Below are 15,320 nucleotides of genomic sequence, written 5' to 3' on the forward strand. Positions count from 1 at the left end.
CCGCCGCCGGCGGTGGATGGTTTGGGGTCGCTTATAAAGTGCATTCGCACTTAAAAAGAGCTCTAGCGCTTTAGTTAAGCGCTATATAGGAACACGACGATATCGATGCAAATGACGATGACTACTACCAGACATGAAACTTCGCCATCACGCTATGGGAGAGCTTTGTACGCTGCCGCGCCGCGGCGCTGGTGTTGATCGGAGGGCAGCCGGGGGCTTGATCAGAGCGCGTTTGGCAGGGAACGGACCACGGAATAAGATAAAACAGACGCTCGCCGCCTTATCGTGGGCCGCTCAAATGGACTTATCATTTTGTGAGTGGCGAAAAAATTTGGTGCGAACGGGCATGCTGCTACTGCATTCCTGCCTGCCGGTCTGGCTACAGAGCAGCGGCGGCCGCCCGATGCCCTCCGACGTAGAGTTTCTTGGTAAGTATATTAGAGAGGAAACTGCGCCTCGTAAGCCATGTCGTCGTGGGGGTTCATGGGAAGACCCCCTTTTTGGCTCGGGCTTGGCATGACAATTGGATTCTTAAGCGGTTTTGGGGATTTGCTTTCTTTACTGTGCATTAACACGTTTGCGAGCTACAAGGAAGCCGAAATCCTCCCGTTTCTATGGTAGCCGTGTTCAGTGAAACAGCAGGCAATGCGTGATCGCACCTGACGTTGCTCATGTCGCAGTTGATGGACGTATGGCTGAGCGGGTAATATGCCGCCGCGAAATTTGTATCCGACTGAAAGAAGAAACAAAACGTACTTCGGCGAAGACAAGATAAGGCAGATACGGGCGCTTGTATGCATCCTATCTTCTCATCATCCACGACTGTTTAACGCCACGTTTTCTTTTTTCTTGTTAAACTAGCTGGCGGTCGCGGTGCACCGGTTCACCACGAAGGCAACGTTTTCATAGGCGCGTTCAAAAAACTTTCGAAACTCTTCAAAGAACTTGTTTTTTGAAATAATGGTAAAATTATTAAAATCACAGTCTCTAATGGGTTACCCCATTGTTCGTAACTACATTCTTGCCCTGCGGAATAGCAGGCACAACCGTTCCGGCACAAATACGCTTTACTTCTTTGTCCTTGGTTTTAAAACAGCCTGTTTTTATTTTCCACTTACCTAATTGCACACTATTCTTCGCGTTTTTGCGGCGCTTTGTTTAAATTTGCGGTCACTAAAACGTTTCAATCCAAGCTACACGCGTTTCATCACGCTAAGTGGTGTGGCGGCATTCACTACCCTAGAAATTTACGTTTACAATCAATATTTTTGTGACTTGTGTGGACTTGGCACATTAGCTAGTGAAAGCTCCTGATTTGTGACTGATCCTAGAATCGGGTATGTGCCACGGAGAAAGGCCCAACAACAACAACGGCAACAACTTTTGTTCTACTGGCTAACGTGCGGAGGTAGTCCAGTGGTAGTGGTGGCGTCGGTCTGCAGCTGTGGGGTATCGTCTTCAAATACCATCAGATGACAAGTGTTTTTTTTTTTTTCTTTACAGCGGGCGCATCTTTCTCGTCACGACAGCAACACCAACATCAATGGCGGTTTTTTCAGAATGGGGCATTTAAGTTTTTCGCCTTAAAAGACGTGCTTCAGACCTTCGACGTACGGAACGCTTTCTTTAACATTTGGATGTACACCGAGAAAAAGGCAGCTGTAGCTTTCCACTTGCATCCCTGTCGTGTTATAGCTCTTTGCCATCCTCCCCTAGGGGAGTGCCAGAAAAAAACCCACCATTGGCCAATCCCCTTCTTTGGATTCGCGACAACCTTCTACTGATGACATCGCTCGTGTCAGCTCATCGCCATCTCGTGCGGCGGGCACGCGAAGCCAAGCCACAGGCGCCTTTCGTTCCTTTTCGGCCCTCGCAGCAGATAGCCCCGCATCGTCCGAGTCCGCCTCGGCAGCAGGTTCCGATGAGCCACCTTCGAGCCAGGAATGGATTACCAGAAGTGGAAGCAAAAGGCCAAGAAAACCAAGTCAGAAAGGCAAACGGCTCGGCCGAGGCTGGTCAAGAGGAATGTGGCCTCCCCTACCTTAGCGTCCTTGGCGTCTCCCACGGGCCCGGCGTCCCCGGAGTGCCAGGCACCGTCGAACCCCGCGGCGTCGCCCGGCCACCCGTCCTCATCCAGTCCCGCAGATGATGCGGGAGTCCGCTCCCCGCAGCCCGGAGGAGCCAAAAATACCGCCTTTGACGAGTGGTACGGCGCGGCGCACCCGATGGGCTCACCTCAACCCAAAGCGAAACCCAGTTTTCGTGCCAGGGCCAAGCGTGCGGCAGCAGGCACCGATTCCGGCTGGTACGTGGTATTTTAGGCTTTACTAGACGCAGTGAGCTCCAGATGAGCATCTGTAGCTTGATGCCAATGAGGTTTTTAACGAAACCAATCTGTTGGTAGTGGATTTCTAACTAGAAATGGGGCCTCAAGATTTTTCAAACAAAGCTTTCCAGCTCTACCGGCCAACGGTTCTTTCGTGGCATGTGGGACAACAAACTCCCAACTCGTCGTAGGCGGTGGCGGGGGACGGGAGGGGGGCGGAGGTTCTCACTCACGGAGCACACTAGAGATGACGCTGCGAATTTACCCAGCGTTCCCCGCGCGAAGTCGGCGATGGGGCTTTGTTGTCAGCTTTTGCGACGGCTGTTTTGGGCTTGTTTTGGTGCACCTTCGCGTCCATTGCTCGGTGCCTTCGCACGGCTTGATTAACTTGTTCGACAGCACCTCTAGGATAACCCGCACCCGACGGAATGAAGTGGTCGTAGGCACGCATACGTTAAGGATTGGTTTACTGGGCGGGAAAACAATGTAGAGACCACATGCAGACATCTGGCCGCTAGAGAAACGCTACCTTTTGCGCACTGCTTGCCACAAATGTGACTCCGTTTTTTAAATTGATTACCAATTCGGTTGTGGGTTTAAGAGGTAGACTGACTTTATATGCGCGACGTCGTGTGGTCTGGCGGAAGCCATTATACGCACGACGCGACTGAGGCGCCAACGCGGCAGTTACTGAAAACTGAAAGCACCCTCATCATACGGGTTGGCGGGTCCCCTAAGCACCCCAAGCCCCTTGGCAGCTTCGACGGAGGTGGCATGGCATTCGAAGAGAGAGAGAGAGATAAAAACTTTTATTGACACCACTGGCCTAAGGAGCCGCCATGGCGGCCAGAAGGGCCGCCACCACGGCTTGTGCTCGGGTGACCAGTGGGCGCTGGGAGTCTTCGTCCGAGTGGCCCAGGGCCTCCGTCCAGTGGTCAGGGGAAGTTATGGTGGGGTGGGGGTCAGAGGGGCAGGCCCACATGTGGTGTTGCACTGTGGATTTAGCGCCACAATGTGGGCAGAACGGAGAGGGGTAGGCGGATGGATAGATGTGATGAAGGAGGGCTCGGTTGGGGAGCGATTCCGTTTGGAGGAGGCGCCACAGCCGTTCCTCCGAGGGGGTTAGAGATGGGTGAGCCGGGGGCAACGTGTTGCGGGAGAGGCGGCAGTAATTTGTAACCTCCCTGTAAGCGGTGAGGGAGTCCATGGCGGAGTAAACTCCTTGACCGGAAGTGGTCTCGTCAGGCGCACGGGTGACGAGTGCTCGTGCAGCCTTATTAGCCCACTCCGCGCCGTCTAGTCCCGTGTGTGCCGGTAACCAGAGGAGCTCCGTAGGATGTTGGGGGGCGGAATTTTGAAGAATTTTGCAGGCTAGCGTGGAGATAGTGCTGCTAGCAAAATTTTTGATGGCCGTTTTTGAATCAGATAATATTAGATCAGGGGGAGGCCGGTGTGCGAGAGCCAGGGCTATGGCCACCTCTTCCGCAACGTGTGGGGTTGTGGTGGAAATAGTGAGAGACGTGAGAGGAGTAGTAGTCGGTGAGGAGACGACAGCTACAGTGAAGGCCGGTTTGTGCCTGTGTGCTGCAACGTCTACGTAGAAAGTGTTTGGCGAAGGGGGGAAAGTGGAAATGAGGGCACGCGCTCGAGCAGCTCGTCGGGCAGTATGATGAGTAGGGTTCATATTACGGGGGAGTGGACGGATTGTTATGCAATCTCTGTAATCAGGCGGAATGCGAGCCATGGGGGTTGATGTAAGAGGAGTATGTATTTGTGCCTCCTTAAGTAAGAGTTGGCCAGGTGTGTGTTTAGTCAGGCGATGTATCTGGCCCGTACGGTGTGCTTCAATTAATTCGTCCAGGGAATTGTAGGTTCCGGTGGCCCATACTTTGGCAGTGGATGCGTGATAAGGCAAGCCGAGAGCAGCCCTGTAGGCCTTACGGATGAGTCCATCTACTTTGGTGACCTCCGTGGTAGAAAGGGACAGATATGGGAGGGAGTATGTAATGCGGCTCAGTAGAAATGCCTGGATAAATCGGCAGCGGTCCTTTTCCGTCGGGCCGTGGCCCCTAGCAGTTACGCGCCTCATGAGGCCTATGATTTGCGTTACATGCGAGGAAAGGGTGTGTAGGACTGATGTTTCGGCGATTGGATTGTATGACTAGGCCGAGTATTTTTATGCGATTCACAGTTGGTATAGGAGCATTATCCAGAAATACATGCACGCTGGGTGCTGTTTTAGGGGTGGTGGCGTGTGGGGATAGCATGAGGAGTTCGGATTTTGATGGCGAGCATGTTAAACCAGCTTCCTGGGCTGCGTGTTGTACCGCTGATACTCCTGCTTGAAGTGTTGCTTCTATATCTGCGTCGCTGCCCCCAGTTACCCAAAGGGTGATGTCATCAGCGTACATACTATAGCATAGCCGAGGGATATTGTCCAGGATGGGGGGAAGATGGGAGACAGCGAGATTAAAGAGGAGGGGGGAGAGGACTGAACCTTGTGGAGTGCCGATGGACGGGAGTTGGTAAGTGGGGGATTGGAGGTCACTGAATATGTAGCGTGCCGTGCGATTTGAGAGGAATGCCTTTACATAATTGTATGTACAATCACCAGGAGCTATGCTGGCAAGGCCTCGAAGTATGGCTTGATGAGTTACCTGATCAAATGCTTGTTGTAAGTCTAGGGCTAAATGGCCGAATAGTCGTGTTTGGGGGTTTGCTGGAGGAGATCCGTGTACAAGCGCAGGTGCACGTCATTAGCCGCAAGGCCTGCACGGAATCCATACATGTGCGGGGAAAGTAACTGTTTGTCCTCAATGTAGTTATTGAGCCGGGCAAGTACTATTCGCTCCATCAGTTTTCCTAAGCAGGAAGTAAGCGATATAGGCCGAAGGTTAATGTGGGAGAGGGGTTTCCCTGGTTTAGGAATGAGAGTGACCTCTGCGTGAGTAAACTCGGGGGGGAGGGTTCCTTCTTCCCAGTAAGCGTTAAACAGATCGGTGAGATAATTTATTGAAGGGTCGTCTAAATTACGGAGCATTTTATTGGTAATGCGGTCACCACCTGGAGCTGACTGCAGTCGGAGGTCATGTAGGACTGCCCTCACTTCCGCTTCAAGGATTGGTAGATCAAGGGGTTCGTTAGGGGGGCCGGTGTATTGAGGCAGTGGCTCAGGTGAGCCTGCTGGGAGTTTGTTGTTGAGTGTCGCGGTTGCTCGCATGACTGTTAATATGTTACACGCTGATACTTCTACGCATGCCGTTTTGTTTTATTGTTCGGAATAAACTGGTTCTTTCTGTTTCTTGCGTTTCGGCGTCATTTCGTCGAGGGAAATCCGGCAAAACGCTCTATCAGGGCGATTGGGACGGGCGGAGCAACAGCGCGGCGCCGGTTGCTTTGGCTACCGCGTTGGCGCGTCATTCACGTCGTGCGTATAGTGGCTTCCGCCAGACTTCACGACGTCGTGCGTATAAAGTCAGTCTAAGAGGTATTACGAAACCGAAAAAAAGCGACTGGTTCGGAAAAATAGCCATTAGGGACATTCCCTCAGCTTTCTGGCAATTCTCAAACTTACTAAGCTTACTAGTTTAAATCGGCATAAATGGGACTGACTAAGCTCACATGCCGAACTGTATCGGTGTCTGCGCGTGTGTCGCGCGGTGGTGTAGCCCCAAGCTAGCACATCAGGATGGCTAGATTCCGCTGTCTCACCCTTCGAAAGACGCTCCTCTCCATTTTCTTTCGCACGACTGACTGCCGGGCTACAGCGGCAGCGTCCACCGCTCCAGCCCAGCCGTGGCCGACGCTACTGCTGCGTTCGGGACGCCGCACCCGCAATTTCCAGGTTACGGCTGGCAAAATTTCTGGTTTCACTCCTTGTAGAGCCGCGTGTGTGAATTCAAATGACGTCGAAGGCCAATTGTTGTGGGTACCGTTTAAAGCTGTGCTTTCCAGCCACCTTCACAGCGTGAATTGGAGCCAATTTTTTTTTTTAATTTGGGGAGGGGCGGGGGTTTAAGCGGTAATCACGTGCAGCGTTTTTGCTAGCGAAACGGGGAGCGACGCGAGGAGCAACGAACTATTTTCGCCGCGGTTCATGCCGCTCATCGCTTCGCCCGTTTCTGGCATGTTAGAAAGCATCGGTCATCGCCAGGAAGTGGCCTGAGTCAGAGTTTCTATGGCCTGAGTGACTAGCCAATGGAGCGCTGTAGGGGCGCAACTTCCGGATTAGGAAGAGAACAAGACGAATGGGTGAGCCGCAGTTTAGTGTGCGCTAGCGAAGCACGGCCCTCTGCCTACTGAAACACGTTTGTTTCTTGTGTTCGTGATAAATGTACACATAAGAAATAATAAATGCTCACCTAAGTCTCGTTAAATATTTTGTTTCACTAAGTTTGCGACGAGAAGTTATGTTGGGTGGTATTAGATGTTTTGTCTTGACCAGGCTTTCTTGGAAACTAGGGTGTGCCTGCTTTCCTGCTTTTAAGCTAGATGGGGTCGTGGTGCAATAGAACACCAAGAGCGTTTGCTTGAAATACGTGGAACACTAGCGGTTGTATCCAGCGATGCCTTGGTGTTCCGATAGGACGCGAGTAGTCTTTAAAGGCAGGTATCCTGGCCACAAGTTGCTGATTCGCACCGTTAGGTATCGTTTGGCACAGACCAGAACTTAATTCTCAGATATCGGTAAGCGTTACTAATCTGGGAAAAAAACCAGGCGTCCGTAAACAAAAAAATGCCAAAGCTTGCGCCAAGTCGCGCAAGGCTTGAATGAGAGCGAAGCTGGAGGATTTTGTTCTAAGCACTAAAGAACACCCCAACACGGATTAGGTTTGAAATTGTTTATTTACATTTTTCCGTCCTCTCTTTTCACAATGGTGGTAGTAGTAATCACCATATCCTTTTATATCGTCGTCTTCCTCATAGGTAACTGGCGGACCAGAATCATTTTGTCCGCAGGCTTTCACATTTCACCCAAATTGGGACGTGTCAGCACCAAGGAGGTTAAAAAAAATTTAAGCTCCTTGGTCAGCACGCGCTACACCCTGCGGCAACCGGCTTCGTGAACTGGGTGTCCGTAGCGCGAGCTGTCTTGTGCTGCCCCCTTGAGGCACGGACGCACGGGATCTGTTTTTTTTTTTTTTTTTTTTTTTTTGTGAGCACCACACGCAAGCCTGGACGACGCCGGGAGCTCTGTGATGCGCGTGCTCACTTGCGCGTTAAGCGGCCGTTGAACTATGACTCCGATTTTTCTGATAACGCCTTTACGGCGAGCAACGACAGCTCTGCCGTAAAAAAGCTTTGCTGCAGAGCCAACTTTTAAAGACAATGGTTTCTCTTTGGCTACCCAAACGCGGAAGTTTCGGTCTGTCGTGTGTCACTGGATACCTGCACCTGGCTAAATGTTGATCCATTCATCCACTGAATTGCATATATACGAATAAACAGAAAAATTTGGCCGCGTATCTGCTCCTTTCGTTGCAAATGTCGTCAAAAGACGATAGTCCTTGTAGACATTTGCCAAGGAAATGCCCCCCTTTGCTTTCCACTTACCTCTCATGCTGTTCCTGTACCGTCGCGCTCATTCCAAGGTAAACACACTAAAGATTTGCGCAAGGCGACTTGAGTTTACCGCGTTCCACTGCTACAGGCCGGGTTCCTCGTTGCCAGCGCTGCAGTACGGCGGAGACGCCCGTGAATGGAGGCGGCCGACTAGAAGGTTTATAGAGCCGCGTGGCCATGCTCCACGTGCGTTCCAAGCAGAACATGGAACCTAGCTAGTGGAACCTTTCGTTGCTGTTGCCGCGTGATTTTTATATGCCGCCAGGAGGCGGAAGTGTTCTGCAGTAGATGTAAAATATAATTTTCTATCGAAAAACCAAGCATCCATGAATTTTTTAACAAAGAAACACTGTAAATATCCCTTGTGTACTAATTTCCTGTCATATATTTGCGTAATGTCTTGTTCTTTTTCAACAAAGTTGACAAGTATGAACATATAAACCGGGCTTAGACATGTGGCTGTGAGTATATAATGCTATTGCGCAATAACAATTTTATTTTGGCCGGGTGGCTGAATCGAGTCACAGACAGACAGACGGACAGACAGAGACATACAGACAGACAGACATACAGACAGACCAAAATTTCTGGGTTTAAGTAGCCCAAGAAAGACTATCGTCTTTAAAAATATATTTCAGCCACCTCATACTTGCGGACGACACTGCCTTGTTCAGTGATGCTTGGGAATACCGGCGAGGGATGCTTCAGGAACGGCACTCGGAAATTATTAATTGCTAACAAAGTTGCAGAAAGCGCACCGTGCAACTTAGGCATTGAAATACTAAAAGGACGGATATAACTGTCTTGCAAGTTCTGAGGTCCGATAGAGACCACGAGGAGAAAACCATGCGTAGGAATACTATGGCTTGAAAGGGGGAGAAGGAATAAATGTTTATTCCACGAGCGCTGGTGCTGCGGTTAGGGCACCCGCTCGGTGGGGGGCGTCCCTAGTCCGGAATGGCTGGCCTTGGCTGGCAGTCCAGGCACTCTTCACCGGTATGCGCTGGGTCCCAGGGTCCGGCCTTTCGGGCAGCCCACCCACTGCTCGTAAGAGGGGGAAGGGTTGGGGGGTAGGCCAGGGGTTAGTCCGCACTCCCATATATGGCCTGAAAAGATTTGAGCAAACACGCGGAAATAAAGAAATCGACGCAATCTGAACACGTGGTTAACCAGCGAAGCTGCAACGCGCGGCTGATGTTTACCCGAACAGCGGACTGCCTTTCTGACAGCACGTACAACCAATGCGTTTTCCCAATGACGACTAATAGCGCAGACAATTGGGAGCCTACTAAGAAACTTGAAAGGGAACCTAAATTGGCCTAACGGGCCACAAAAAGAATGGTAGGAGTAACGCTTAGTGATATAGGAAACAACGTCTTGGATTAGGGGGCGAACTCGGGTGAAAGACATAGGCTCAAATTAAGAAGTTGAATTGGGCTAGATATGCACTCCGAAAAACTGAAAACCGGGGGACCACCAGTGTTGCGGAGCGGTGGCCGGGAGAAAGGGCTAGAAGCGGGAGACACAGAAGGAGATTTGATGGCAAAGAGTGGAATCCGATTACCCAGATGTATATCTAATGGAAGCAATGCAACTTTAGGGCCCCGCCACAACGACATTGACCTGAAAGCTGACGCATTTTTACGGCAATGCGTATGTTATGAAACAACAGAATGATCACAGTTGATGCATTACATCTTTATCAACCATATTAGAACGCACTACTTCAGAAAATAAAGCTGACGATACGACATTAAGTACACTATAGGACAATTATTAGTGAATGAATAATCCGCTGCGCTTCAACAAACTTGCTACAGGATTTTGTATCCTTCGTCTGTTAATTTTAGTTACCGTATTTTCTGGCGTATAAGTCGCGGTTTTTCCTGAAATTTTCGTTGCTGCGTCTTATCAGCCGTTGCGACTTATGCATGGAATAAATCCGGTACGTGGAGGCCGCGCGTGGTCCGCTCTCTGAAAGGTGCCTGTGTGCTGCCTGATGTGAGCGCTCGTTGAGACACAGTTCTGGGGTCTAAATGAATGAATTATTTGCTAGCGAGTTGGAGAAAGAAGGATTCGATGGTTTTGCCTAAACGCTGTCTGTAAGTACATGCCATCTCTCCGTATCAATAAAACATTTCTGAGAAGTTAATTCTGTATAGACTTTGAACGGCAGATGCACGTGTCTGGCACTGCTTAACGGGGGATGCGTTCAGAGGCGGCGGCCGCCACAACCACGTACTTTCGCCGCACACTCTAACGAACTGATCCTCTATGAGCTTACGGAATGAACAAGTGCGATTTGTTCTCAGGTGCGACTTTTTTTTTCGGACAAACTGTCGTTTTGAAGGGGGCGCGATTTATAAAACGTTTTTCGGGAAATTCCGGAGTAATCTTGGTCAGTCAGCAACTGAGCGCAACTGTTTGGCGTGTGGGTGCATCGCAACATGCAATTACCCAATTTACCATCTCTTCGACTATTCATGAATTTGAAATGTCTATAAGTAATGAGCCTTTCGCTTTATTGCTGTCTGAATATTCGCACAATAGTCTATAGCGATATTGGTTATGCAGATCGCTTTCCAAGAGTTGAATTGTGTACATCTGCTATGACTAGTAAACGTCTTTTTTAATTTATTTTGAAAATGCGTAACAATATATCGTGCGTGTATCCGCCTTCTGTGTATTTCCCGTTATGTCAATTCATATTTGCCCGAAGGATTTCATGTGGGTGATCTCCTTTTTTTACCTCGCAGGTGGAAGGTTGGTGTCGGCGGCGGGATGTTGGCGCTCGTTGTGGTGCTCATTTTGTTTGGCGTGTGGTACGCTGCTGAAAATCCTCTCGAGCAGACGGTCGTTGCCGGAGGTGCTTGCGGAGTGCCTGATCCGGATCAGCTCCTTGTGACGACAGCCAGTGGCATTATCCATGGGTTTCCGGCAACCATTGCGAATGCAACGGACTCAGGGAGCACGCAGGGCGTGCTGCGGCACTTTTTCGGCTTCCCTTACGGGCAACCGCCAACCGGGACTAACCGATTTAAAAGGTCGAACTGGATCAGCTACTACCAGCCGAACGGCACGTGGTTCGCGCACGAACATGGACCCCCGTGTCCGCAGAGCGGGCCGCTTCTCAACGGATCGGACGAGGACTGCCTCCGGCTTTCCATCTGGGCGCCGTACGTGTGTGACGCCAAGGAGCCCCTGAAAACGGTCGTCTTTGCTGTTTCTGGAGACTGGCTTCAGAACGAGGACGTCAGGGAGAACGAGGAACTGTGGCAAGCCCTGGCTCTAAAGGGGGACCTCATCGTGGCCGTTCCCAATCACAGGGTCGGATTCCTCGGCTTCTTCAGCGGAGCTCAGGAAGATGCGCCGGGGAACGTGGGCATTCACGACGTCAACTTGTCGCTTACGTGGGTCGAGAGAAACGCCAAAGCGTTTCACGGAGACCCCCACTCGATCATACCCGTGGGTTACGGCTCCGGGGGCTTCGTGCTCGCTCTGAATCTCTTGACCCGCCACAGCGTGACCCACAAGCGTTTCATTCTCCACGGCCTGTCCCCGCTGTCGCTGATGCCGGAATATGACGACCAGACGAGCTTTGTTCAGCGAGTTGGCGGTGCCACTCGGTGTGCCTCTGACACAATTCAGCGCCTGACAAATTGCCTCAGAGGCAAGGACTTCAAGGAGGTCGTGTCCAGCGCTGAGTCACTCGGTCCACTTGTCTTCGTGCCGGCTCGGGACCGGCCGCCGCTGATGGCAGAATATTTTATTGAGCCGCTTCATAATATGTTTCGGGACCTCAGCGGCATCCAGATCGTCTGCGGCTACAGCAGGAAAGAGGGGCATGCGCTGTACGACAAGTACGTGCTTCCGACCTTGAGCAAAAACGGCAGCGGAATCTCCATGCCAGACGTGTATCGAAAGCTCCTGCGGTTCTTCACCGGAGAGAACAAAGACCCGTTTCCCGCCTTGAAGTACCTGAATGCTACGGGACTTCCAGGCTTCCGAGAAGTTCTCATGCATGCGGCCATGAATTGCCCAATGATTGAGTTGGCTAAGGAGGCGTCGATCAACAACGCCGTGGTCTACCACTACGCCTCGGCTGGGGAAGGGCTGCCGCTGGTGCTCGACGACATCATTCGCTTCGTAAAAACAGGGTTAGTGTCGGTTTTTGCTTGCTTCGTTCTTGTAAGCCTTTTGGTGGGCATAACGCTATAATCTTTTGCCCAAAGTGCCTGAGGGGACACGGAGAATAAGTTTAACTTTTTCTTTATTACCGGGAGGAGTTTGTAGTTTGCTAGAAGCTTGTTCAGCGGGGACGACGCTTTTGTATTTAAGGGGGTCCCACCTGTTAACCTTTTCTATGGGACTTATACTTCATGACTCACGGGCTTAAAAACCATCATGCACGAATAACGAAACGTTTCACAAATGCATACAGACGCTCACAACGGCAGTTTTTTTAGAAATATGTGACTTGTGTACTGAAATAAATACAGAGAACTCTCACTTGCTAGACAGGTAGCTCCATCTAGTGAGAACAAGATAAACCAAACTCTGTTTCTTGTTTATTTTTTTTTATTTCAACAGCGGAGTAATACGCCCATGCAAGAAACAAACTAGGCCACTAGGAACATGCCTATGTATTTGTGAACCGTATCGTATTGGAACACGATGCTCTTTGAACCCATGGGGGAGGAAGTGACAAGTCTCACAGGAATGTGATCAGATGAGTCCCCCTTTAAAAGGGCAGGTTTGAGATTTCCCTCTCGATTTGTAGCGCGTATTTCGTGCTTCAGAACAGAAAAGGAGATATAGAGGAACGGTCTGTACTCAGACTGCTCGTCTGCAGGCGCAGTCAGACAGCTAGGAACCTCAAATCAGGCCCATATGTACAACTTACTAGAACGTTTCACATCCAACAGGGTGGTTTACATGGCGAATGCCTCTTGAAGCGCAATTCTGAACCCCTGAACTCGGTCTCTCACTGAACGCCACTTCGGTTTACTCCTTGCTTCGGATCTTGGGCCCCAAGTTTTAAGTTTGCATTGTATAGAATGGGGACATTAAAGCGGAAGGGAACTTTCAATGTTTTATTGAAAAAGCGGGAGAGTCGCTTTTCTTGACATCTATTTATATTCGACACAATACTCCGAAAGTGAGTGACTGCCGGGGAACGCAGCGACGGGGTCTCGTCTTGGAGCGGAGCGCTTCAAAAGATATTGGTTTTATGCGATGAGAATATTCGGGGTGGGCTGGAAATGCTTCAGGCGTCTTTTGCATGAGTACGTATCTTCACATTGTCAACCCTAAGTGCAGTTTTTGTAAACGTTGGTATATTGATGACCCGCCATTGCGGCGTTTTATAAAAAGTGGCCTGTTGTCTTCGTGGCCGCTTTAAAATATTGTATCTGCTTACATTTCATTCATAATGAAATCTTTCGGTTTCTCATACAGCCGAAAAAGGTTGTGTACGTTGTGTGAGTACACAACTTCGAATACTTTACGGTTGGACCCAAATAATAACGCTGACCAAAAGGTAGCAGGAAGTAACGCGGTGATGAGGGAAGAGAAAATTTGTTACAACTAGCTTTGTGAGGAACCGAGGCATACCGTATTTAGAGGTTAAACAGCCATACCGAAGTTTCTGGCGTGCACGCACCATCCTTACGCACATGCACGAACGCAAACACGCACGTGCACACGCACACGTGCGCGCGGATCTGCCGACGTGAACGCAAACAAAAAGCGAGCAATCCTTGATTAAATGGAAATCGAGTGTCGATAATGATTGTCAGGTTAATCATATAATTGAGGTAATAGAAAAATTGGAGAGAAACAAACTGCTATGGGACATAGGCCGAAACATGACTCACAGTCTTCGTAATGTAGCCGTATAGCGCACCTATAGCAAAAATGTGCCCTCATGCCCGCCGACACACCTCATTGTATCTGTCCAGTTGGTCTCGAGAGGGCTCCTACAAAACTCAAAATATTGACCATGCTTTTGTGAAATTATTCTAGTGTACTGAAAGCCAGTTGCATTAAAAGGTCGGATCAATTTCCAGCATCCCTCGGGTTTAGGCCTGGAAGAAATAAAAGCCAAGTGTGCTTCACGGTCACCATCCTGATTTTTGACCCTCCTCATATTTGCAGGACGTGGCGAGGGCACTGGTGTACTCGATAAGTAGTTCTCACTCTTGTGTATCGTCTGATGTCGGAGTACTCTGACCTAGTTTACTCTTTTCGTTTGTCGCAGGGAGGTGAGGCAACCTTGGACACCGTTCGGGGTAAAGGAATCCACGCTAGTCATCGATGGCAGCTCGCGCGAAGAGAAGGTGAACTGGGACAGGGACTTGTGCTCGGCCGTAAGAAACATGCTGCAGTAGCGGCCATCTTGCCGGGTCGCATTCATCGGCGGTTGCGCGAAGGAAGAAGCGTGCGTCTGCTGGTAGCCCATCTCGGGTCAAATCTTTTGGGCAGCGTTCGCTTTTAAGCCTATATGTATTCTGGTGGACTGAGGGGACATAATATACGTTTGTCAACGATGACTCTGCGCCATTTCATTGTGTTCTGACGAGCCATCATGGGCCGTCGACGACAACGGGCATGTTTGTGTTTTCCGTATTGTGAAGGTAACGTTCGGGTTTATCTGGGATACCTGACATCAATGACTCGCGCTATATCGATAATGCTTTGAAGAAAAAAATCGCGTCAATCCACCCCGTGAATGTGGTTGGAAAGCAAAGCAGTAAACGACACCCATAACGATTACCCATGCGACGTCACTTAAATTCACTCACATCGCTCTACAAATAGCAAAATCAGAGAGAACTTAAATGCACTTAACCACACCATTTATTACTTTAAAGAGATATTCTTGTTAAAATTAAATCAATGCATGAAGCATGAACGGTATTTGGTTGAGTTGTATTGGTGTAGCACAAGAGTGGTGGTGGTGGTGGTGGTGGTAAAAACGTTTATTTGAGCTTTAGGGGAGAGGGAAGGGGAAGTGGTCAGCCTCCCATGTCCAGGAGGCCGCGAGCCCGCGCCGATTCCAGAGCTCGTTTCACCAGGCAGAGCTGCTGCTCCGGTGACGAGCTGGTCAGAGCGGACTCCCACTGCTCAAGGGTGGGGGAGTGAAGGGGGGTTGGGTGCTGCGGGCAGAAGACTAGGTGGAAGGTGGTAAGAGGAAGGTCACACGCTTGGCAGTTATGGGGGAAGAGGGATGGGGAGATGTGTGAGAGAATCGTGTGATTGTAGAAAGTTTCCGTCTGAAGGCGGCGATAGACATAGGCTTCATGTGGGGTAAGGGATGGGTGGGGAGGAGGGTACCTTCTTCTGTTGTTTGTGTAGTGGGAAAGGATGGAGCTATAGGTAGAGTCCAGCGGTGTTAAGGTGGTGCTTGCAGAATCTGGACGTCCTGTGGTAT

General features: G+C 50.2%; 1 protein-coding gene across 1 annotated transcript; it reads left to right on the forward strand.

The window, feature by feature from the left end:
* The first annotated feature begins 323 nt into the window (after positions 1 to 323).
* On the forward strand, positions 324 to 14,409 carry LOC144144472 (cholinesterase-like). The gene is made up of 4 exons (XM_077675927.1): positions 324 to 428; positions 1,504 to 2,305; positions 10,645 to 12,045; positions 14,148 to 14,409. The coding sequence occupies exons 2-4, from the start codon at positions 1,944 to 1,946 to the stop codon at positions 14,275 to 14,277; spliced, it is 1,893 nt and encodes a 630-aa protein (XP_077532053.1). The 5' UTR covers positions 324 to 428; positions 1,504 to 1,943; the 3' UTR covers positions 14,278 to 14,409.
* Positions 14,410 to 15,320: the final 911 nt, after the last annotated feature.

The sequence above is a fragment of the Haemaphysalis longicornis genome, unplaced genomic scaffold (assembly GCF_048455015.1).
Source record: "Haemaphysalis longicornis isolate Haplotype H1 unplaced genomic scaffold, Haemaphysalis longicornis Haplotype H1 scaffold_7, whole genome shotgun sequence".
NCBI lineage: Eukaryota > Metazoa > Arthropoda > Arachnida > Ixodida > Ixodidae > Haemaphysalis > Haemaphysalis longicornis.

Bases quoted from the DNA above. Each gene is read 5' to 3' on its own strand.
- LOC144144472 (XM_077675927.1), top strand. From the start codon at position 1,944: ATGGATTACCAGAAGTGGAAGCAAAAGGCCAAGAAAACCAAGTCAGAA. The intron at 2,306-10,644 runs GTACGTGGTATT...TTTACCTCGCAG, and splicing joins GCAGGCACCGATTCCGGCTG to GTGGAAGGTTGGTGTCGGCG. The intron at 12,046-14,147 runs GTTAGTGTCGGT...CGTTTGTCGCAG, and splicing joins ATTCGCTTCGTAAAAACAGG to GGAGGTGAGGCAACCTTGGA.